The 23290-nt window shown below is 52.6% G+C and overlaps 1 protein-coding gene across 2 annotated transcripts; it reads left to right on the forward strand.

Annotated features, from left to right (window-relative positions):
• Positions 1–310: 310 nt before the first annotated feature.
• On the forward strand, positions 311–11645 carry Ovol1 (ovo like transcriptional repressor 1). Of its 2 annotated transcripts, XM_055610555.1 has the most exons (4): positions 311–716; positions 7261–7478; positions 9187–9376; positions 9633–11645. In XM_055610555.1, the coding sequence occupies exons 1-4, from the start codon at positions 617–619 to the stop codon at positions 9926–9928; spliced, it is 804 nt and encodes a 267-aa protein (XP_055466530.1). In that variant the 5' UTR covers positions 311–616; the 3' UTR covers positions 9929–11645. The 2 variants fall into 2 exon arrangements, with proteins under 2 accessions (XP_055466530.1, XP_055466529.1); XM_055610554.1 differs by lacking the exon at positions 311–716 and having other exon boundaries at positions 6774–7478.
• Positions 11646–23290: the final 11645 nt, after the last annotated feature.

Below are 23290 nucleotides of genomic sequence, written 5' to 3' on the forward strand. Positions count from 1 at the left end.
GGGGCGGGCCCGGTGCTCCTGGGTGTGGGGACCGGAGCCCGCCCCCCAAACCCCGCCCCCGTCGGGCCACCCCGCCCGGGGCCGCGAGGCCACCTCACCCGCAGCGGAATGGAAACCGGTTCGACAGGTAACAAATAGGTGGGTTGTCACCGTTATTTCCCAACGCATGCGCCATCGCTCTCTCGGCCACTCCAAGCTAATTAGATCAGATCAACACCCCTGCCCCACCCCCGCCCGAGCCACCAACACACACCGCCGCGAGCCAATAAAGCGTGAACCCGTCCGTCCAGCTCGCACTTGAAGACTTCTCGAGCAGCCGCGGGGACGCCAGCCGAGCCCAGGGACGCTCACTTGGCGCTCCTCCGAGCCCGGCTGCACCCGGCTGCACCCGCTCTGGGGGCTCCGGCGACCCTCGGAGGAGTTGGAGACGCCTCGCGTGGTTCCCCGGTACGCCCTCTCCTCGGAACGCGGGCGCGCCCCTGCGACTCCTCCCTTGAACTGTCCCCATCCCCGCGCCCCCGGGCCCCGATCTAGTTGCGAGAAAAAGGTGGGACGGGCCACCGGGGGACTCGACTTACGGGGAGCGAACCGGCGGCTGGCCGGGAGGGAACGGAAGATGCCCCGCGCGTTCCTGGTGAAGAAACCATGCGTCTCCACGTGCAAGAGGAACTGGAGCGAGCTCCCGGACGAGGAGCGCGGCGAGATCTACGTGCCAGGTGAGGCGACGACGCGGGCCCGGGCCACCGGGAGGGCGGGGCGCACGGAGCAGCGGTCGGCCGGGGCGGCCAGCGGCGGGGGGGGGCGGGGGGGGGGGGCGCCCCCCCCCCCCCCGGCGCGGAAGGGGCGCGGGTGGGGGGAGGGGGCTCGGAACCGAGGCTCCGCCGCTCTCAGGCCGGGGATCGCCTGCCCGTGTCACCGCTCGGGCGACCCCCCCCCCCCCGCCCCCCCTTCGGCTCTCGAGTCATAAATCCAGAAAACCCGGACTTTCATGAAGCAGGAGAGAAGCACCGAAGCGAGCGATGCCACTTTTTTTTTTTTGGGGGGGGAGGCTGGGGACTGGAGAGTAGCTGGAGTTTCCGCTGAGGTTTGGGCTGCCTTGTAAAAGGAAAACTTGGAGCTTCAGTCGCCCCCACAACATCGGTCGGGTTGAAAGGAGAGAGTCGAGATTCAGGGCCGCCGAGTTTCCCTAGACTTCAGCCTTCATGGTCCAGGAGCTGCTGGGGAACAGACCCGGCGCACTTGCTTGCCCTTGAGACAAGGTGGTGTTGGCTCCCACCTAATTTCAGCCTGGCCGAGGACACCAGGCAAAGGGTGCTTCTGGAACCCACCCACACCTAAGATGCCTGCTCCAGGAAGCTGGCGTACGGAGTTTATGGAGGGAGGAGGCCCTGACAGCGTCCACTTAGAATGAGTAACTGGAGTTGCCTCTTCCTTCAGCATCGTCTTCCTCCAGGGCCCCGGGACACCTCTGTCCCTTCTATCCCAATACAGAATCCTAGGTCTCAAGGCAAGCAAGCGCCTTCTCAACTCCCCCTCCCCAGCCTTGGGGGTGGGGCATGAGCGCACTGCCCTGCAACCTCCAAGGAGGAGGGGGTAGAGGTGGTAATTAACCAACCGACTTTGACCCTTGATCTGCAGGCTCTCTGGCACCACCCAGGCTTTTAAGAAAGTGGGGAAATGAGGGTGGTGAGTGAGGGGTCCTGTGTGGGTTCTTGCCTCAACTTCCCCTCTTGAGCTGTTGGGATCTTGTGTGGACCAGTGAGTTCTGTGCCAGACCTGCCGGGTTCCAGCGGCTAGTAGGATGTTTTACAACCTAACCTTATCTCAGGGGCCTGTAGGGGTTATTGTGAAGGCTTCTCAAACAAGGGAATGGGCCAGAAGGCCCTAGAATCCCCAGTGTGGAGGGACAGGAGGCAAAAGGGAAGCATGCCTCCCTGCCTGGGGTGTGGGCTGGGGATTTTGAGATTTCTGCCTGGCTATCTGTTCTGGCCAACTGTCCAGTGCTCCACCTCCGGAAGGCCTGGTGAGGGACAGGGCCCCTTCCTTGCTCCAGCCTCCTCCCCAACCTGTGTTTGACTTGCTGCTTAGCTGCTCCTTAGGATCTGATAAACTGAACTTGGATTGTGTTAAAGGTGAGCTGTGTCTTGAGCCAGGCTCAGGGTGCTGTTATTTTTAGTTTTATTTCACACCCCAATCAGTAACAGATATGTTGACTTTCACATAGGGCAAAGATATTCTGCTTGTTTGAATCATTAAGACCTCCTTGGGTCTAGAGATTTCCCCCAGCACAGATCTGAGAGACACAAAGAGAGATCTGAGAGACCTGGCCCCATTGGCCTGTGCCATCGGGTAGATAGGCTGTCTCTGGGTGGATGTTGCCACCTGCTACGCTGTCCTGATAGGGAGACGTGCAGGTAGGTTCTCCTCGCTCAGGATTGCCCGGGATGGGCCATAAGCCCTTGAAAGAATTTCCCCGTATTGGCTGCGTGACGAGAAAGCCCTGTGAGTAGAAGTTATAGGGCTTAAGTTTTCTTCTCTGAGTTAGGTGGCCCACCAGCCAGTGTTTTCCCACAGTTTTGGAAATTAAAAAAAAAAAAAACAAAAAAACAAAAAACAAACCAACGGAATGGCCTCAGTCTATGCTTGGGTGCTTTCGATGGCCGGGGTGCAGGGGTGTAGTTTTGTATCCTGGCTGAGCCATTCCATCACCAGCCAACCGTGACCCCAGGAGCTGGCTGGGCACGTTTCTGTCACCCTACCTCACAGACTCTTGGGGCACGTTATGACCAGCTAGGCAATGACCCCATTCCCAGTGGGAGGGCCGGGGATATGGGAGTGTATGCGTGCTGACCTTCCTGCCAGGGATCTCTGAGACCCTCAAAGCATCACAGTGACCACCTGGAGGGGATGCTGGGTTGATGAGCCTGACCTGGGAGCTGCCCTTTAGAGTCACTTCAGCCTTCCTCCCCACACAAGCTGCTAGAGATACTCTTCTCCCAGGGCAGCCTTTCCTCCAGCTTTGCCGAGGAGAGCGGAGAGCTGATAGCCTTCAGGGGAAGACAGGCAACCGAGGAAATGATCCCATTCCCCACTGGAGACAGCACAGTTCAGGGTTTCCCTTGCTCCTCTTCGCCGCCACCACCCTTCCTGGTACAGCAGTCTCTACTTGGTTGTGTGTTTACTCTGTGGTGATGGGAAGGATGGTGGGCTTTTTGTGTTGAGGGTTTTTGTTTGATTTTGTTTTTGTTTTGGAGCAGGCACCTGCAGCTGGGGGTAACCTCCACTCCTGCACTATGAAAGGGCTCAAGGAACAGCAGTGGGGCAGTTCCTCTAAGGCTGGTCCTTGCTGAATGAAGTCACAGTCAGGAAGGGCCTGGGGACAGACTAAGCCTGAAAGCTGGAACCCCAAGAGAATTCCAGGAGCTTCTTCCAGGCTCCCAGACCCCCCATCTCCAAGCCTCCCCTTCGGCTAATAGTCTGGCTTGCTGGTCTTTCGGGGCAGCACATGTCCAAAGCTCAGAAGCTACGTGTGGTGTACATACCTCTAATTCAGCACTTGGAAGGTGGCCTCAGGAGGATCTGGAGTTCAAAGACAGCCTCAGATATGTAACAAGGTTGAGGCCAGTCTTGGCTCTCTGAGACCCTGACTCAAACAAACAAATGTGCTGAAGCCCAGGCCGGACAGGCTAAAATGCAGAAGCCCAGGTTTCATTCCGATAACATGGCCCGGCCTGCCAATGCTGCTAGACAGTTGTAGGAACTTGACCACTTTTTTTATTGTTGTTGTTTGAGACAGGGTCTCACTGTGTAGCCCTGGCTGTGTAGTTCTGGAGTTTACTATGTAGACCAGGGTGGCCTTGAACTCCCAGAGAGCTACCTGCCTCTGCCTCCTGGAAGTGCTAGGATTTAATGTGTTTGTTTGCCATTTGCTACCACTCCCTACATTTTTTTTTTCAAGACAGGGTTTCTCTGTGTAGCCCTGGCTGACCTGGTACTATTTTGCACCCCAGGCTGTCCTTGAATTCAGAGATCTGCCTCCTCTGACCAATCTTGCCAGGCTGAGTAGGGCTGGCTGAAATGCCAGCTGTGGGCCCCTAGCTCATATAGCATGTATGGAAAGGCTGGACTTCTTTCAAGAACATTCTAACAGCTGCTGAGGTCCTGGGCAGTGAAGGGTTCAGCTAGCCGGGACACATGGCCATGGAACTCTCACCTGTCTTAAGAGACACTGCCACCCAAGCTGCTAAGATGTTTGCCCAAGCTTGGAGGTCCTAAGGCAAGCTGTCCCAGGAAGGATGGTGAGGACAGTGTCCATCTGTGGGGAGAAGAGGGGACATAGTGCTGTGTCATTGCCCATTTTCTGCTCACAGCATATGCCAGGCAGGTGGACCCTGGCCCGTGCTGGGGACCAGGGTGAAGGGTGCCAGAGGAAGTACACTGTCATCCAGTCAGGCCAGGCCCACCAGCGTGAGCAGCAAGGGTTCAGTCTAACTTAAACACAGATGCTGAAGGAAAGGAAAGCAGTCGGGAACGGAGGCAGGTCCTGCCTTGAGAGTGCTGGCGTTAAACAGAAGGGCAACAAAAGGCTGAGAGACAGGCCTGTTGTGTCCTGGCACTGTAGTCTCTACCGGTGGCCGCTGCTATTCCTTTCAGGCAATTGCTAGCTGACCTGCAATCTGAGGGAGCTGAATACAGGGGACGCAGTCCTTCCAGATCCGTGGGCAAGGCATCCTAAAGCCAGCCTGGCATGAGCAGACCCACACCCAGAACGGGGGTGGTCAGCACCTGTGTGATAAGCTGGGGACCCAAAAGTTCAGGCATCCACACCTCAACGTAATTGCTCTCCCCCAAAAGCTGAGGCTCAGGCCTCGTGGGTATCCCTGTCTTAAGGCTTAGCAATCTGTCTAGTGACTGGGCCAGTGGCTGAAAGAAAGGAGGTCTGTGGAGGGTAAGGTAGGAGATGGCCACTGGATGGGCAGCCTTTTCAAGTCTGGTCTGCTGCTCCAGGCCAGCTCTGCAACATCGCCCAGGTAAAGGCAGCAGGAGAGAACTTACCGGCCCCTGGGGGAGGAGGGAGAGGGCTAGCTGGGTTGGCCTTGCCACACTCAGTGGCTGTGGGCAGGGCGATGAGTAGTAGCCACAGTGCTCACTGCGGGAAACATCTAATTAGGGGACAGGAGCATCAGCAAGACCCAACCAGTTTTGCCTCCTGCCATTCAATGACACTCAGGATAGGCAGATAGCACACCAGTGAATACTCCCTGTGCGTGCAAGTCCTGGTAGACACACTCTCGGGGGTGGTGGGGAGACAGGTTTGGTGGGACAGGTAAGTTGAGGCAAACATCCCCACCCTGGCAGGCTTACTGGCCCTTTGCTCCAGGTAGCGACAGCATGGAGTGCCCAGACAGCCAGCTCTGTCCTATCTGCTGCCCTAAGACTTTCCAGGTTTTGTGTGGAAGGACAAAGATGGGCAAGGACGGACGCTTCCTCTACAAGGGACCGAGGTCCTCAGACTCCTAACTCAGCCTTCCCTCCACAAAGCCAAGGAGCCAAGGGTGACAGCTCACCTCACAGGCTGTCACTGCACCCTCTGCTGACCCCACACCCAGGCCATGTGGCCAGGCTGGCCTTCAAAAGTCTCATTCACACCAACCGGAAGGGACAGACTGAGGGTGGGAGAGGTGTCTGTTTTTACCTCCTTGTGTTGAAAGGGGGAAATTGTCATCTAGTCTTGGACTTTCACCCAGGGTCTGTCTGTTGAGTGAGTACCAGAGCTACTACCACTCCGACCCCACCCTCCTGGTCCTAATCCTGGGCATCACACACACAGGTCCCACGAGAGGCAGACCGGTGTCTGAAAGCTGGGCTCAAAGCTTGAGCCCAACACCAGTCAGCATGGTTCAGAGGGAGGTGGGATGCCAGCTCAGGTGCCAGACTAGGGCCAGGAGCTGGTGAATCAACTCCTGGAATGAGGTGGCTCATTAAGGTCCCCCCCCCACTCCCCGGACAGACGGACGCCAGCGCTAGAAGAACGGGTTCTGGGCGGCAGGCGGGCGCATTCTTCCTCTGTCAGACCTTTGTTGTGTTTTGAGGGGGTGAGAACTGGGCCTCTCCCGAAACTCAAGTACTTTTATATTTACCTCCTCACCCCACTGCCCTGATGGTCCCCCGGAGACATGAGGGCAACAACCTGGGCCTGGGTCCTTGCCCCCAAGGACATCTCTGTCTTGGAATAGGGTATTCAGGGGGCTTAGCTTGAGGCCCTGAAATCCCATTCTGAGTCAGTTGGACTCTCATCCTCTCTGTCCCTCTTGATTTTTCTTTCTGAAACTAGAAAACTTCCTAATTTATAGGTTTTTAAGTACAGAGTTTAGGTTGTACTGACTAATTGGAAAATTATACTTCTGTTGGCCTTGAGATTTGTTGCCTGTGTTACCTCGTCTGTCCTGTAAGAACTGGAGCTCAGGGTCCCAGCCCGGCCTTATAGGCCCAGCCTGTTTAGCTCAAGGTGTTTTTTGAGGGGAGCGGCCTTGTCAGAAGGTGGCCAGGTATGGGCGATGCCACTGCACTGCCGGAGGGCCCCGGCCTGAGTGCCGGCGAGCGGTTCCGCAGTGGGGGGAGGGTTGTGTAAGCGCTGGGCAGGGCGCCCGGAGACTGTTACGAGCATCCACCTGCTGCTCCCTGACCTCCTCCCTCTCCACCCACCTGGCCTGTTTGCTGACAAAGCTGTGCCCAGCCTTGAGCCGAGGAGTCTGGATGGGTTACAGTAACAAGGATTGGCCGGGTCAAGGAGGAAAGGCTAGGACCACCCAAACCCCAAAGGCCTGCCTAGAGAAGAGCTCCAAGAAGGGTCCAGACTGACAAGGACCCTTCAAGGACCAGAATGAGTCCGAAGGAGCTTTCCCTGGCCAGGGCCTTCGGTGGTGCCCTTTGTCCCTACAGTAAGGACATGTTGGAATCCAGGGCGACTGGCCAGGCGGGGCAGGCGGACACTTTGCAGCATAATTGGCAGGGCAACTCAGTCCTCCCAGTTCCGCTAAGACAAGTTACTCAGGGGGCAGTGGCTCTTGGCTGGCGTCACCTGTAATTACCTTAATGGGGCAGGAGGGAGGTGCAACTTCTGATGGCCTTGGGGCCCCGCCCTGCTCTGCCTCATGCCTACAACCGGAGGAAGGGCAGCCTTCTCCTTGCTTGGGAATCTTCCTGGAACCCTGGCAGATCTCTCTACCCACCCTCACCTGGCTCTTCTTCTCCCTGCAGTCAGCCTGGGCTTCTGCCCACCACAGCCCTACCAGGAGCCAGAGCCATCAGTGGCCGAACCCCCTTCTTGCCCCATGGCTTTGGATATGAGCCTTCGGGACTCCAGTTATGGTGTGACCCCGGGGCCTTGCGTGGTGGCCCAGCTACCACCTGAAGATGTGAGTCATCTGACGGATCCTCAGAGCAGGGACCAGGGTTTCCTACGAACCAAGATGAAGGTAAATAACTTTATTCTGTCTCGAGGTCCAGGGGCATGCATAGAGACCCATGTCTGACCCACGGATGTGACAGGAGGGGCAGTCTGAGCCCCGGATTTCAACTTTTGCAGACACTCATGTGTCTGGAGCACGTGGAGGAAAGATAAGAGCTATGAAGGAGATATGAAGTGGGGCCATCTAACCCTTTGGCGTCTGGATAAGAAAGTGTTCTAGTCTCGTTTCTGGCCACAAGAGTCAGGAGAGGTCAAGGAGAAGCACCCCAGAGGGGTAATTAGCGTTCCTTAGAGCATATGGCAGTGACCAGGCTGCGCGCACCCTACCCCACCCGAACTCATGCTCAGTGGCACCACATGAGGCAGCACACACTGAGGCCTGCTACAGAGAGGAAACAGCCAGCTCTCCTGGCTGCGTCAACCCTCCCCAAAGCCGCAGGGCCCAGGAGCACCTGCCAGCAGAGATCCAGCGGAAGGGTGATCCTCTTGGGCCACCCTGCATGCCAGAAGACTAGATAAGGCAGCGGGAAGGAGACTGCCTGCCGTCCTTCCCTTCCTACCTTCCTACCTGCAAAGGCAGGGGTTTCGGGGAGCAACCAAGAGAGGCTATGACTGGTCCCTGCCACGGTGGGTCTCCTGACCTTTCAAGCACCACTCATCCTCCCTGCCAGCCCTTCTTCTGCCCCTCAGGCTGGTCCAGGTAGGGACAGCAGAACACAGGATGGGACAAAGAGGAGACAGAGGACTAGGTCCTGTTCTAAAGGATCCTAACTGGCAAGAGATGGAATTCGCTAGACTGACAAGAACAGGAGAGAGGGAGGGGTACCAAGTGGAACTGTGGTATGAGAGGTGCCCAGGATCTCATGAGGAGTGGCTGGTGCCAGGCCCCTGAGCACAGGCAATCACTGGATTGGCCTGGCCACGCGGCCACACCTTTGTGTTCACACCTAGAACGCTGCTGCATCTACTCTAAACAGTGTGTGGCGGCGGTGGCCCCAGGGATTGCTTCCTATGACAGAGACGAGGACAGGAAGCTGGTAGATACAGAGTGGGGCCTGCACTGAGCAACGGCCAAGGGACCAAGACACCAGTCCTTCCTCCATTGCCTGAATTTGAAATTTTCCATGATTAAAAAAGAAAAAGGATGGGGCTGGAGAGATGGCTTATCAGTCTTCCAGTCCTCTTCTAGAGGACCAGGGTTCAATTCCCAGCATCGACATGACCTGTCACAACTGTCTGTAACCCCAGTTCCAGAGGGTAAGACACCTGCTGGCCTCCATGGGCACCGGCCAGGCATGTGCACAGATATGACATATACATGCAGGCAAAACACCCATAGACACAGAATAAAGTATTTTTAATAAGAAGAAAGAAACATATTTCTCAGGCTGGAGATCTGGCTCAGTGGGTGGAGTGGTTGCCTTATACACGCAAAGACCTGAGCTCCGCCCTTAGCCCACAGAGAATGGCATGAGGCACTCCTGCAACTCAGCCTTGGCAGGTAAAGGCAGGAAGATCAGAAGTTCAGGATGACAGTCTCAGAAAGAGGTCTGGGGAACCTAGGAGGAAAGGTAGGCCCCACTGAGCACATGCTGCTAGCCATGACCTCCGGAGGACCGGCCTGCTTTTCTTGAGAGTTTGGTGGGGATGGCAGGACTGCCAGCCTGCAGTCCTGATTTCTAGATATTTGCCACAAGTAATGTCTTCACTCACAGGTGACCTTGGGGGACAGTCCAAATGGAGACCTTTTTACCTGTCACATCTGCCAAAAGGCCTTCACTTACCAGCGCATGCTGAATCGACACATGAAGTGTCACAATGACGTCAAGAGGCACCTCTGCACATACTGTGGGAAGGGTTTCAATGACACCTTTGACCTCAAGAGACATGTCCGAACCCACACCGGTAAGTAAAGTCTGGATAGAGGGAGGGGCGCCTCCCTCCTGCCTGGGACCTGGAGGCCCACCCTGGAGCTTAGGGCAGAGTCCTAAGTTCACAGACAAAGACTCTTGGTTCCAGAATCACTCAGGAAATTGGCATTAGCCAATTGAGCCTTGTTGGTCACTCTAGCAGGCAGCGGTCCTGACCTTTGTGTGGGTGGAGGCTTCAGACAGGCTCAGTAGTCTCCGTCAGGCCCTGACGCTGACCCTGGTCCCCGCAGGTGTTCGGCCCTACAAGTGCAGCCTGTGTGACAAGGCCTTCACCCAGCGCTGCTCCCTGGAGTCCCACCTCAAGAAGATCCACGGCGTGCAGCAGCAGTACGCGTACAAGGAGCGCCGGGCCAAGCTCTACGTGTGCGAGGAGTGCGGCTGCACGTCCGAGAGCCAGGAGGGCCACGCCCTGCACCTCAGGGAGCACCACCCCGACAGCCCCCTACTGCGCAAGACCTCCAAGAAAGGGGCCGCGGCCCTGCAGAACACTGTCACCTCCCTGCTGCAGGGCAGCCCCCACCTCTGAGCAGCACAGGCCCCAGGAAGGACCCAGGTCACTCCCTGCAACCTCTTCCCCCCGGGACGCCAGTGATCGGAACCAGAGCTCTCACGCCGCCGCGTCAGATCCCCTGCACGATTCGGCACTGGCTTCTGCTCACGTCCGGGAAGTCTGTCTTAACAGGCAGAGTCTACTCCGAGCTTGGGACGATGGGCGCCTGTACCCGGGCAGGGGTGAGGCCAAGTGATTAAAAACAGCTGCTTAGAGAGACAGGCCCTGTTTCCCTGCAGAAGAACTCTGGAGGTGTGTTGAGAGGGGATCCTGAGTACAAGGTGGGCCGTGGATCCCCGTGGACAGCAGAGTGGAGACGCCAGCACAGAGCATCCCTGCAAACGCCTGCGGTGGGGGCGCTGGCAGCGTTCCTCGTGCCTGCGGGGCTAACTCTCAGGGTTCCAGGGGCTCTCTGCCCTTGAACAGACGTGTGCATGCTTTCTCTATGTGTCACACGGCTTTATGTGTGTGATTTAGTCATGTGTGCGCGTTGCTGCACCCATGGCCTTTCCACATATCACCTCATTCTTAAGAAACCAACCACAAGGTGCCAAGGAGGTTTTCCTTTCTTTTTCTTTTTTAAAGATGACAAATGTACAGATATTAATATATTTTTGGTGCCCACAGTAAGACTGCTTTAAAAGGGGTGGAGCTGGATTTTTCTCTACCCACATTGGTTCTATTTATCCTGGACATTTCAAACCTCCTCTGTGCCTTGGCTCTGGGGTAGTTATACAGACCCGTCCCGTTCTCTGCGATGTTCCATTAAAGACTTTCCGCCTGCCCTGCCCAGAAGATGGACTGTTCCTGTCCTTCCCAGGGACAGCGCCTCACCTCTCTCTTCCCTCCCTGGCTCAAACTCCTTCCACATCCTTCCCAGGGCCCCAGTTTTCCTGCTAAGCCTGATGACAAATGACTGGCCCAAGGCTGAGGGTGGGTTTTACTGATACTCTTCAACCAGAGGGGATGCCAATTTGACACCAAGTCCAAGTCCACCATCTGAAGTTCGAAGACAAGGACAGGAACAGTCTGGGTTTTTTTTCTCTTGGCCGAGTCAATCTTGAGCAGCAGCAAAATTTGAAACAGAATAATAATCCACATACCAGAAACTCTCAGAAGGAGCACGTCAGGGGCTGAAACTTCTCTGTCATCTTTTTCCCTGGCTTCCAAATGACTTTGGACTGAGCGGCCCTCTGAGGGAGTGGGTCTTTGTCCACTGGTGTGTCTGGGTATCCTGCTGAGACCAGAAAAGGGTTGAAGATCAAAGTGTGTGTGTCACAGGTCCAAGGAGTTCTAGCCAACCTGCAGAGAATGAGACAGACCCCCAAGACAGGCCCAGAACATAGCAGGCTGGGAAGGCCCTGAAGGCAAACAGAAGAACCCCTCTGCCTCCTCAGTGCAGTGCGCACACCCAGGGCCTGACCCCAGCCTCGGGCTAGACGAAGGAATCTTTTTAGATTATCTCTGAACTCGGTATGGACCAATCTGAAGACTTGCTTCATTTTTCCTCAGCGTGTCTGGGCTGCTGGGCCCGTAAGTTCTTGAATGTAAAAGTCACTCTGTCAGGAAGCACTGTTTACATCTCTGTGTCCTTAAGCTCGTTGCCAATCCGGGGCCATGATAAGCTTTGTGTTGTCTGTGTTTTATAACCTCCCGTTTAACTAGTAAAGTGAGAGAATTTATACTGTCTGTATTTCTGGGGTTTTGTTTTCATTTTCCTCTCGGACTTCTTTTCCCTTCATGCAGAGAACTTCATTAAAACAAGTGCTGCTTCTGCCAAAGCTTTTCCCTTCTCAGTTGCCCGGGTTTACATCAAGACAAGACGCTGACCTACCCTGGGGCATGGTGGCAAACACCTTTAATCCCAGCGCTCGGGGGATCAAAGAAGCAGGTGGATCTCTGAGCTTGGGGCTAGCCTGGTCTAGAGATCGAGCTCTAGGGCAGCCAGGGGTACACAGTGAGGCCCTGCCCTGAGCTGAGCGCTGTAAACCAAACCTGTTATCAGTCTCTGAAACCTGTGGGTGAGGAGCTGAAGGCCAGCCTTGGCTCCTCATCAGGCTGGGTGGTGGTGTGAGGCCCAGCCTCAAACTTAACGACAAAAAAGAACTTGCCCCAGCTAGACGGAGGGAGCAGCTGGGTCTCAGAGGGTCAGTGTCTGCTGACCCCAGTGCGGCCTGCTCCAGCCCAGGGGATGGCGGCAGGGGGCCTCTCCTGGTATTTCATCTACCAGATGCTCAGGGCCTCAGCCCTTGATAAACACTTGGGGTGCTTATCCTAACCTCTTCCCAGGGTTGGACCAAAGGAGAGGACCCACATCCCCAGAAATAGGACACACAGGATCATTTCCACTCAGATCCTAGCAGTGAACACACACACACAGCACTTGTTGATCCCTGTCACACTGCAACCTCGGGTAAATTCTATCATTGTCCCCAAACCCTGTAAAGGGGAGTCTCACAACTAGAAGTTGGGTCAGATTAGCGATACCTAGACCAACCTGGTTTGTGCTAGAAGCCCCTGCACATCGCTGACAGAGAATGCCACACTTTAGGCAAAGTTCAGCATGTTAATAAGGAGATGTGGGCTTCCCCGATATAAAAGACAATGCGGTCTTAGAAGTGTGGGCTCAGCTGGACATAGTGGCACACTCCCATAATCCCCCAACACCTGGGGCCGAGGCGGGAGGATTCTGAACTGGAGGCCAGCCTGGGTGGCAGGATTATTGGGAGCGAGCAGGGCCTGAAATTCAGTCCTTTGCTATGAAAGGAGGCCATGGCTTCCAGGTCTAATGGCCATTCCTAAGTTGGCAGAGCTGGGTGGAAATACTGGTGAACGGACAGGATGGAAAGCCTGGAAAGTGTGGACCAGTCGGAAGGCTGTGCCAGGCTCTCAGCAAACAAGATGTGGAAGCATTGCTGCCACAACTGAGGCCTCCTTTCACTGCCAGCTGCTCCCCAAGGTCAGTGGGTCAAAAACCGAGCTTGGGCCCAGCCCTCTCCCTGGCTGTAAGACCTTAGGCCACCTCTCAGTTTCATCTATAAAATGTGCGGGTCCTATGTTGGAAAGTCCTTTTCTGCCCTGAAGAATCTGAGGCCTCACTTCAAAATCCCTCCAGAGGTGTCCTGACAAATTACAGTGGAGATGAGGTTGCCCGAGGCTGGCAAGCAGCCCCTTGAGGAGAGGAAGGCCAGGGGAAAGTCCTGTCACTAGAAGGACGAAAAATTTCTTAAAAAAAAAAAAAAAAAGGTTTTTTTTTGTTTGTTTGTTTTTCAAGACTGTATGTGTGTGTGTGTGTGTGTGTGTGTGTGTGTGTGTGTGTGTGTATGTGTGTTTAGTCCTGGCTGCCCTGGAAGCAGCTGTGTAGACCAGGCTGGCCTTGATCCACCTGCCCCTCCCTTCTGAGTACTGGGATTAAGGGCGTGGGCTACCACCTAGCATCTTTTGTTTTGAGACAGAGTCTATGTCTCCCTGCAACTCTTTGTAGACCAGGCTGGCCTCAGACTCACAGAGTTCTACCTGCATTTGCCTTCCCAGTGCTGGGACTAAAGGCCTGTATCACCGCTCCTGGATTTTTATTATATTGTATTTTGTGGGCATGTATACATATGTGCACAGGAGGTGAGAGGCCTGAGGATACCTTTCGGGAGCCGGCGGCTCCTTTCTACCATGCTATAGGTCCCAGGGATCAGAGGGGTCTTCAGACTTGGTTACAAAAACCTTTATTCACTGAGCCATCTTGCTAGCCCAAGAAGGAAAAGTTTCTTCAGCTGGTTCCTACTGCAGAACCTGGGCCAGTGAGATACCAGGGTTAGATGGGCGCTGACACCGTTAAAGAACTTAAGAGCCTTCCCAGCGCTGGCATGGCCTGACCATGGGAGGGGGAAGGGTGCCCTTACAGGGCTGCTGGCTGAGAAAGCCTGGGAGCCATTTTCAGGAATCACTACAGGGCCTCAATCCTGGGCTTGCAGGCAGGGCAAGAATAATCTCGAAAGCTCCTTCACCCACAATTCTGTGAGCCTGGGCACTCACTGCCAGGCCTAATGGCCACTCCTAAAAAAGCAGAGCTGAAAAAAAAAATGCTAGCAAATAGACAGATGAAAAGCCTGGGAGGTGAGGGGTCGGCTGGGAGGCGGTGCCTGGCTCTGCTTGGGGAGGTGAAGGCCTGGCTTACCATGGGAAGGGGCTTCAGTGCCCCATCCTCTGGGTCCACTCCCCCAGATGACGGCCTAACCTAAGCTGTCCCATTCTCATGTCCAAAACCGGCATACTTCCTTCCCATCCCTGCCAGGCCCCTGCCCCGAGTTGCTGGTTCTGCTTGGACACCTGCTCTCCTGCCCAGGCTGGCAGGCAGGAAGGGCCACGTCGGCTCTTCTGACCCATCAGTGTGCTCTCCTCTACCTTGTGTACTATGCCCCTGACTGCAGCTCCCCCTGGTACCTGGGGATGCTGGGGGCTGGGAGGCATACGGGGGCCATAGCAGAACCCGCACCAGAGGATGAATTGAATCAAGTATGGAGCTCCAGGCTCAGGCAGAAATGTTACAGATACAATGAAGGAGAGAGCTGGCTCTGGCAAGGTGTCCTCTGACCTTCCTGTGGGCACTGTGACACGCCCATGTGTGCATGCGTGTGTGTGTGTGTGTGTGTGTGTGTGTGTGCACATACACAAATAAATGTGATTTTTTTTTCGAGTCAGGGTTTCTTTGGCTGTCCTGGACTCGATTTGTAAACCAGGCTGGCCTAGAACTCACAGAGATCCACCTGCCTCCGTCTCCCTGAATGGGATCACAGGCACCTGCCACCACGTTCGGCACATAAATGTAATTTTAAAAACACGGCAAATTGGATCTTCCTAGCTTTCTTTGGAGTAATAGTGTTTGTTAAGCCAGTTTTCTCCTAATTTATAGAGAATGAATGTGTTCTTGCTGTCCTTCCCTCTCCTCCTCAAATATATAACTTTCCATTTAATATTTTTGACTATAGTAGACTTGGTACCTAAAACTATGAAAAGTAAAGCCCTAATCAAAGGGACTTCTAGAAAATGGTTGCATTTATTCCTACCCAAATCAAACTTAAAAGTACAAGGAGACCCAGCCTCAGAATATCAGCAGGGATCTTAAAAGGTGATCAGAGTTGTGAGCGGTAGCAGCATGTCACCGTCCATCCGCTCCAACCCAAACATCAGTTCCACTTCCAGCTGCAGACTTCAGAGAGAGTTGATAGTGGACATGGCCCCTTCCCATCTCTACCCCAACCTCTACCATCACCAGGGAAGAAATCTAGGCAATAGCTGCCCACAGCAGACAGCAGGTGATTGCCATTGAGTAGCCTGGCTACCTAGTCAAGATGCTGATTGTCATCACAACACCACGAGGCCTACAACATTCACGTGAAGACCAAAACAAGAGAAGTCCCTGCCGCACCAAGAGAAGCCGTGTGTCACTCGCCATGAACTTGAGTTCATGGAGCTTCAGACACACACACACAAACAGTCCCGTGACCACAGGTAATCACTGCTTCCATTTATTGAGCTCCTACTATGCGCTGGGCCGCGGTGTGCTGGAGTCTGTCTCTGACATCACCTCTAATCCCTACAACAACTTGTGGAGGTAGCTATTACTGTGGCTATTTTTAAACAAAGAACTGAGGCTCAGGGAGATGAACCATCTTGCTCTAGGTTACATTTGTGAGTGTTCACAAGCTGAGCTCGGGCCGCCACACTCCAAATTTGGCTGTTGCCTCTAGAACTTGGCTGTTTCTGAAACAGGAGGGCCCTTCTGTTTCCTTCTGATGGTTCTGTGGCCACCAAGCACTATGCCAAGTGTGGTGCGGGAGCTTTGGGGGTTCAAAGCGAACAAGACTACCCCCTCCCCAGAAGTTCACATATCTTGGGAGAAACCCACAGTCCCTGCACCACAGAAGGGATAGGCTCACCTACAATGAGAGATAGCAGGTGTACCAGAGGCCCAGGGCATGGCATCCAGTCCTCTATGGGCACTGTCCTCCAGAAGATATCTCTCAAGCTCCCTGGTGTCAGTCCACTGGACACTGAAGAAAATAAGGAAGGGAAGGGGAGGCCCAGTGTCCCTGCTGACCATACCTCCCATCGGCGCCCATGCTATACCCGGCTTCTTACTGAGCTCTCCTACCCTGAGGAGCTGTTGCTGTCACTTTACAGACACAGAGAGACGGGAGTACCACGGGAGTACCAAGACTAAGAAAACAGCCCAGGTCACCAAGCAGGAGGCATGCACTCTCTCTAGAGCACAGTTTTCCCTGGAGGTGTGCAGATGTGACAAAGGACAGTGTGGACATGTGATGCCTACTTCCAGGGGACCAGAAAAAGAGAACAAGGGTGCCTGGTGCAGCTCTGCCCCAGCGACTAAGGCAGCTGTGGTGGCTGTGGCAGGAGAGGAGCAGAGGGAACCTCCTTGGGAGGTGCAGAGCAGGTCAGAATGTTCCAAAGGCATCAGAGGCCTGGTGAACTCCCAGCATCCACCCCCAACATACCCTGACCTCCTCCCTCCAGTCCCACTTCTCCACAGTCGTGTAAGATACTCACTTCCTCAGCTCTGCCAGTCCAGCCGGCTCCAGCCCAGCCCTCTTCCTGCCTCCTCCGCTCCTGGGGGGACTCTAGGTAACAGGCCCAGGCGCCTCCCCCTCCCCACGCGCATCAGTGGATGAGTCGGATGAGTTGCTGGAGGAGACCAGGAGAACTGGAAAGACTTGAGTCCCTTTTGCCAGTGGCACAAACAATCTGCCAGTGGTAATAACAGAGCAAAGGACTGGACCCACCTGGGACCCAGAGAGGAAGAGGGCGGGCTGGCACAACCTTGCCACTTAGGGCCTTGCCCAGAAGCTAGACATGGGGTCTCTGTTTCATTTCCATTAACAAATATAATACCCCTACATTTCTGCCCTCCCTTGGGAAGTTCTGAGAGGTCCCTGTTAGAATTAGCATGTGTATGACTGGCGATGGGTCTAGAATATGATGCCAAAATATATCTCCAATAGACTTTTTTTTTAAAGACAGGGTCTTACTATGTAGTCCAGGCTGGCCTGGAACTTGATTATGTAGTATAGGCTGGCCTGGAACTCACAGAGATCTGCCTGCCTCTGCCCTCCAAGTGCTTCCACACCAGATATGATTTTGTTGTTGTTTATTTGTTTGTTTTTCCTGGAGACCAGGATTAAATAAAGTCTCAACCCATACCCAATCCATCCGGTTAGCAGTTAACTCTTGTAGTCTTAATTTTTTTGTTAGTTTGGTTTTTGTTTTGTTTTGTTTTTCAAGGCAGAGTTTCTCTGTTTTTAGCCTTGGCTGTCCTGAAACTCACTTTGTAGTCCAGGCTGGCCTGGAACTCAAAGATCCACCACCACTACCTCCTAAGCACTAGGATTAAAGGTGTGTACCACCATGCCCAGCTAACTTTTGTAGTCTTAATATGACACATTCTTGGACAAAGCAAGATGACAGATAACTAAAATCCTCCAGCAGGGGTGGGGGTGGTAAGAGTTTTTACTTGGCCATAAGAAAAATAACATACACAACACACACACACAAACTAGCAAATAAAGTCATACGTGGTAGCTTACAATTGTAATCCCAGCCTTGGGAGTGGAGGCAGGAGGATCAGAAATTCTGGGACATCCTCATCTTGTATCCTGGGCTTAAGGCCCAACCTGGGCTACACAATACACTATCTCAAAAAAAAAAAATCAATCAATCAATAATAGAGAGAAAGAAAACCAAAGCTAAGTGTGGTGGGATGGGCCTTTAACCCCAGAGCTCAGAAGGCAGAGGGAGATGAGTCTGTGAGTCTCAGGCTAGCCTGGCCTACATAGCAAGTTTCAAGCCTGCTAGGGCTACATAGTGAGACCCTACCTTTAAAAAAGAAAGAAAGAAAACCAGCAAATTAGTGTGCACAAGCTATTAATGAGATAGCTTCAAATGATGTCGTACTAAAAGAAATTCATCTTCCTTCATAATCAAAGAAGACAGAGTTTCATACTCTGTAATCTTGGCTGGCCTGGAACTCCTATGTAGATCAGGATAGCCCTGAACTCACAGAGCTACACCTGCCTCTGTCTCTCAAGTGCTGAGTAGAAGCATGTGCCACATGCCCGGCTTATACATTTTATTATAACAAGAGCACATCCTATAACCGTTACTAAAATGAACATGATGGTGTGTGCTTGTAATGCCAGGATGAGGTAGGAAGAACTAGTTGCCAAAAGTTTGTGCCAGCCTGAGCTACAGAGTAACTTCCAGATGATCCTACCTAGTGAGACATTATCTCAAGAAAAACACAAAGGAGAACTGAAGAAAACCAAACAAAAGCCTGTTTATATGCCAGCACGTGACAAATGGAGGTGAGAGGATCGGGACATCTTCTGAGAGAGGGAGTTTAAGAGCGACCTGGGCTTAAACACAACAACAAAATAACGATGGGATTGGTTTTGGTTCCTGAATGTGATCGCAGGCTGAGGCATGAGGAATGATGAGTTTGAATTACATTATGAGTTCTAGGCCAACCTGGGATACCTTGAGATCCTATTTCAAAAACAAATAAACAAATACTAGGTAACCTTGAGCCACAGCCACCTACTTCCCCAAGGTCGACCAGTTGGCTCTGAGGAAACCGCTTTGCTCTCCTGAGCCTCTGTAAACTGCAGTGACAGGAGAGCAGACTTGGGAGGACTGACTAAATCCCTCTGCTTTGGAACTACAACCCCCTGAACACGCACTGAATGTTATACCTAAATACATTCCATTTTTATTTAAGTTTGGCAAGAAAGGCAAGCAAGCTTCTGAGGTCAAGTTTATGGGAGCAGCTGGGAATACTGGGCATGCTGTCAGGGAGGGACAATTTTTCACATACAGTTCAGACAGTTTTTTGGATCTCCAGGTCCATAATGATATAAAATAAAAAACTTACCCTGAGCAAAAAAAGACAGTGTTTGTCAACCTTTGAGGAAAGAATGTTAAAGTCCCTGATGTGACATCCTGGCTAGTCATGTACCGGACACAGAAGAAAAACAACGCAGAATACAATGACCTGTGACCTCCTTCACCTATGCTTGTTTACTGATGCTTCGGCAAAATGCTTGGGGGCTGAGTTGGGTGGGCCGAGGATGCCAAGGCTTGTCATCTAAGGAGACTGGGAGAGGCTGGGTGGTGGTTCCGGTTAGATGGGTCCCCGCCCTGCACGGGGCAGGTAGGCGTGCTGATGAATCATAAGCCCCTCTTGTTCAGAGCCGCTCGGCGAGTTCTTACAGTCCCTCTCTCTCTGCTTTCACGGGGCATGATCCTGAACAGCCTTCTAAAGTCCTGCTGACCCCAGTCTGCCTGACTGAAATGGATCCGCCAGGAGCAACTCACAGTTAGAGACTCTAAACTGGCTCTGCACGGTTTCGGAATGAGAAGCATGCCCAAGTCAATCTTCTTTCAAATTGGATTCTTATAAACAGACTGCCTCGGTGTAGTGCCCCTGGCTTTGAATGTATGGCAGTCCTCCCATATCCAGCTCTCCCGTGCTCCCCCACTGCTGCCCTGCCTCCTCCGTGGGAGTTGCGGGTTTGTATCTACCCCTCGCTAGTACTGACATGCCCTAGAGCGAAAGCAAGCTCTGCAGCGTTGTGCTTGCGCCGTTGTGCTTGCGCCGAACTGAGCAGCTCGAGGTGCCGCTGTCCAGGGCGGGACAGGCGGCGGGATCAGCTTAGGGCCTGCCCGGCTTCTTCCGGTTCAGCTGCTGCCCCTCTGCTCCAAGCTCTCCTGTTTATCCCCGCTATGCAGCGGAGTGTGGAGACCTGGGCAGGATGGGAGCTCTCCCTGGCTCTTTGGCACCTTAGAACCCTCCCCACTATGTTTTTTTTTCTAATCCAAATCTCATTTCGAAATCTCCTGCCAAAGGGGTTTCCCAGCCCCTCCCGGTTTTGAATCAGCCTGCTGATTACAGCACTCCTGAATGAGGAATAGAGATGTTAGGTGGGACTGGCCTGGCACCGGGCCCTGAGGACACTTCTGTGACAACACCCATCCTACTAGTGGCATCTAGACGAACGATCTTATTCCCTACCCGCTGTTCTAAAAGGAAAACCAGGTAGGTTCCAGCAAAGACCAAGGGCTGGCTACACAGTCCACAGCAACCTGACCATCTGCCCCTGGGGGCAGCCGCTTCAGCTCAGTCTGCACCAGCGTACCCTCGATGGAGATCCACCAGATCCTCTTCCCCACACCTTCTAATGATGGCAGCCATTCTGCCTTTTGATTCCCTGCCTCTGGCTTAGCAGGTTAGATTTTTAGACTGATGCCCCAGGAGCAGTGACTAGCTGGCTTTCCAGATAGGACAAGTAAGTGTCCAAGTGAGAGGGGCCATTCTCAGCCCGAGGGTGCCTCATGGTAATTGTAAAGAAAGGGTCACATGGAAGAAACAGGGGCAAGGGCGAGGGTCCTCACCTTCCTGGACTAGGGCCATGGTGGAATTGCTGGTCGTTACCTTTGCCAACCTATCCTTAACCACCCTCCAAGATATCCCCTTAGGACAGATCCCTGAGTACTGGCCTAGCACACACAAGTCCCAGGGTCAGCCTCAGCACTTCAAAATAAAACAAGCTGGAGTGTCCTCTGTTATATATTAACTGCCTAGCATGTGTGAGGCTCTCGTACCCCACGGGCATGGGGGTTCACATCTTTAATCAGTCTAGCACTGAGGAAGCAGAGGCAAGAAGATCCAAAATTCAAAGTCATCCTCACCCAAATAGAGGGTTCTAGGCCAGGAAGGGACACCTGACAATTTGTCTCAAAAAAGAAACCAATATTTTTAAATTATAATTGGAGAGCAATAGAAGACAGTTAATATTAATCTCTGGCTTCCACACATACACAAATGTGAAGAAGACCCCTCACCACCAAGGGTGGAGGCAGAAGCCCAGAATGGTATGTGTACATCTGGCTTGCTGGCTCACCTGTAACCAAGCATTTGGCTCCTATACCTTTGTCCATCTCCAGAGTGGCTAGTCACACTTTTTTTTTTTTTTTCAATTTTTCGAGACAGGGTTTCTCTGTGTAGCCTTGGTTGTCCTGGTCTCCCTTTGTAGACCAGGCTGGCTCAAACTCACAGAGATCTGCCAGGCTCTGTCTCCTAAGGTGCTGGGATTACAGGCGTGTGCCACTGTTCCGGGCTCCACAGATTTTTCTGGGTTTGGATTTTTTGTTTATTTATATTTTTGAGACAGGGTTGGCCCAGCCAGACACCTCAGTATTCCGAGGTGCTTCCCACCAAGTCTAATGACCCAAGTTTGACCTCCAGAGTCCGCATGTGGGGCTTGCTAATGGTCCCTGACTTCCACGTCAAGGTGCAGCATTCACATGCCAGCATATACATACAAACGCACACACATAAATGTATTAGGAAAAATGTTTACAGATAGTGATTACTATAGTTCAGTCTGGCCTTAAACTCACTCTGCAGTTAAAGCCAGCCTTGACCTCCTGATTTTCCTGCCTTCCCCTCCTGGGTACTAGCTTTATAGCACCAGGTCCAGCTCACAATTTTTTTCTTAAGAACAGTTTTTGAATGCGGTATTCCCATGCTGTTGGTTTAATGAAATTACACAATTAATTTCTTCCTCCTCCTAGGCTCCAAAGGTACTGTGGTGGCGAAGTGGCATTTCTACACTTGGCCATAAATAACAAGTCTCATTTAAAACACAACTCCACATCAAGCCCAGTGGCTCTGGCCTCTAAGTTTAGCTCCTTACAAGGCTGAGGCAGGAGGATGCAGAGTTTACGCTAAAGGCCAGGGAGATGGATCAGCAGGAGAAGTGCTTGCCACTAGGCCTGAAGATCTGTCTGTCCGTCTGCCTGCCTGCCTCTCTCTTTCTCTCTCACACACACATAATAAACAGATGTTTTGTTTTGTTTTGTTTGTTTTGTTTTGTTTTAAAGGAAGTGGCGTAGTGTATGCTTCTTTAATCCCAGCAGTTGGGAACAGAGGGTTGAAAGTTCAAGGCTGAGGCAGGCCTTATAATCCCAGCACTCCAGAGGCAGAGGTAGGCCAATTGCTATGAGTTCAAGGCCAGCCTAGCCTACAGAGTCCAGGACAGCCAAAGCTACACAGAGAAATCCTGTCTCAAAAAAAACAAAAGAAAGAAAGAAAGAAAGAAAGAAAGGAAGGAAGGAAGGAAGGAAGGAAGAAAGAAAGAAAGAAAGAAAGAAAGAAAGAAAGAAAGAAAGAAAGAAAGAAAGAAAGATGTTCTCAGCACTCAGGGAGACAGAGGCAGGTGAACTGCTGTGAATTTCAAGGCCAGCCTGGTCTACAAAGTGAGTCCAGGACAGACAAGGCTACAGAGAGATTGTCTCAAAACATACACACACAAAGCTACGTTAATGTTTAAGATAGATAAGTAGGTAGGTAGGTAGATAGATAGATAGATAGATAGATAGATAGATAGATAGATAGACAGACAGACAGATAAAGAAGGGGGGGGAGAAGAGGCCTATGAGATGGCTCAAGAGAGTTTTTTACCTAACTTGGCACACTTGCTACAAAACCTGATGACCCCAGACTCTACATAGTGGAAAGAAAAAATTGACTCTCACAAGTTCTACTCTGATGACACACATGTATACACACGTATTTTAAAAACATTCTTAGGCTTACTTTTTTTTTTTTTTTTTAATGTGTGGGAGTGTTTTCCCTCTATGCATGTAAGTGCATGGCATGTAGGCTTGGTGCCAAGGAAGTCAGAAATCAGTACTGGGTCCCACGGAACTGGCGCTACAGATGATTAGTAGCCATCATGTGGGTACTGGGAACCGAACCAGGGTCCTCTACAAAAGCAACAAGTGCTCTTAACCACTGAGCCAACTCCCCAGCCCCACACAGGTTTTTAAAACATAACAGTAACAGGAGAAGACTGTGAGATTGCTCAGTATAAAGCTTACATTAGAGCGTTCAGGCCCTAGTGTGAATCCAAGCACTAAAAGGAAAGTGTGTGTGTGTGTGTGTGTGTGTGTGTGTGTGTGTGTGTGTGTGTGTTGGTGGGGAGGGGCTCTTGAGGGTCAGTGGCTAAAAGACTGGACTGCTCTTTCGGTGGACCTGGGTTCAGTTCCTAGCACCTATGTTGGGCAGCCCACAACCACCTGCAACTCCAATTCCAAGGGAATCTGGTGCCTCGAGTCTCTGCAGGCACCTGCACTCACTCACTCACACGCACAAACCTAAACGTGTAACTAGAAGTTAAAGACTTTTAAGTGCATCTCCTTCACCGCCCTGAGGCTCTCAGGTAAGGAGGCATCTGACAGCCTTTACACATACAGGCTGAATGGGGGGGG

Source organism: Psammomys obesus, unplaced genomic scaffold (assembly GCF_907164565.1).
Source record: "Psammomys obesus unplaced genomic scaffold, mPsaObe1.curated_primary_1811, whole genome shotgun sequence".
Taxonomy (NCBI): Eukaryota; Metazoa; Chordata; class Mammalia; order Rodentia; family Muridae; genus Psammomys; species Psammomys obesus.

Bases quoted from the DNA above. Each gene is read 5' to 3' on its own strand.
- Ovol1 (XM_055610554.1), top strand. From the start codon at position 7,155: ATGCCTACAACCGGAGGAAGGGCAGCCTTCTCCTTGCTTGGGAATCTT. The intron at 7,479-9,186 runs GTAAATAACTTT...CTTCACTCACAG, and splicing joins TCCTACGAACCAAGATGAAG to GTGACCTTGGGGGACAGTCC. The intron at 9,377-9,632 runs GTAAGTAAAGTC...TGGTCCCCGCAG, and splicing joins ACATGTCCGAACCCACACCG to GTGTTCGGCCCTACAAGTGC.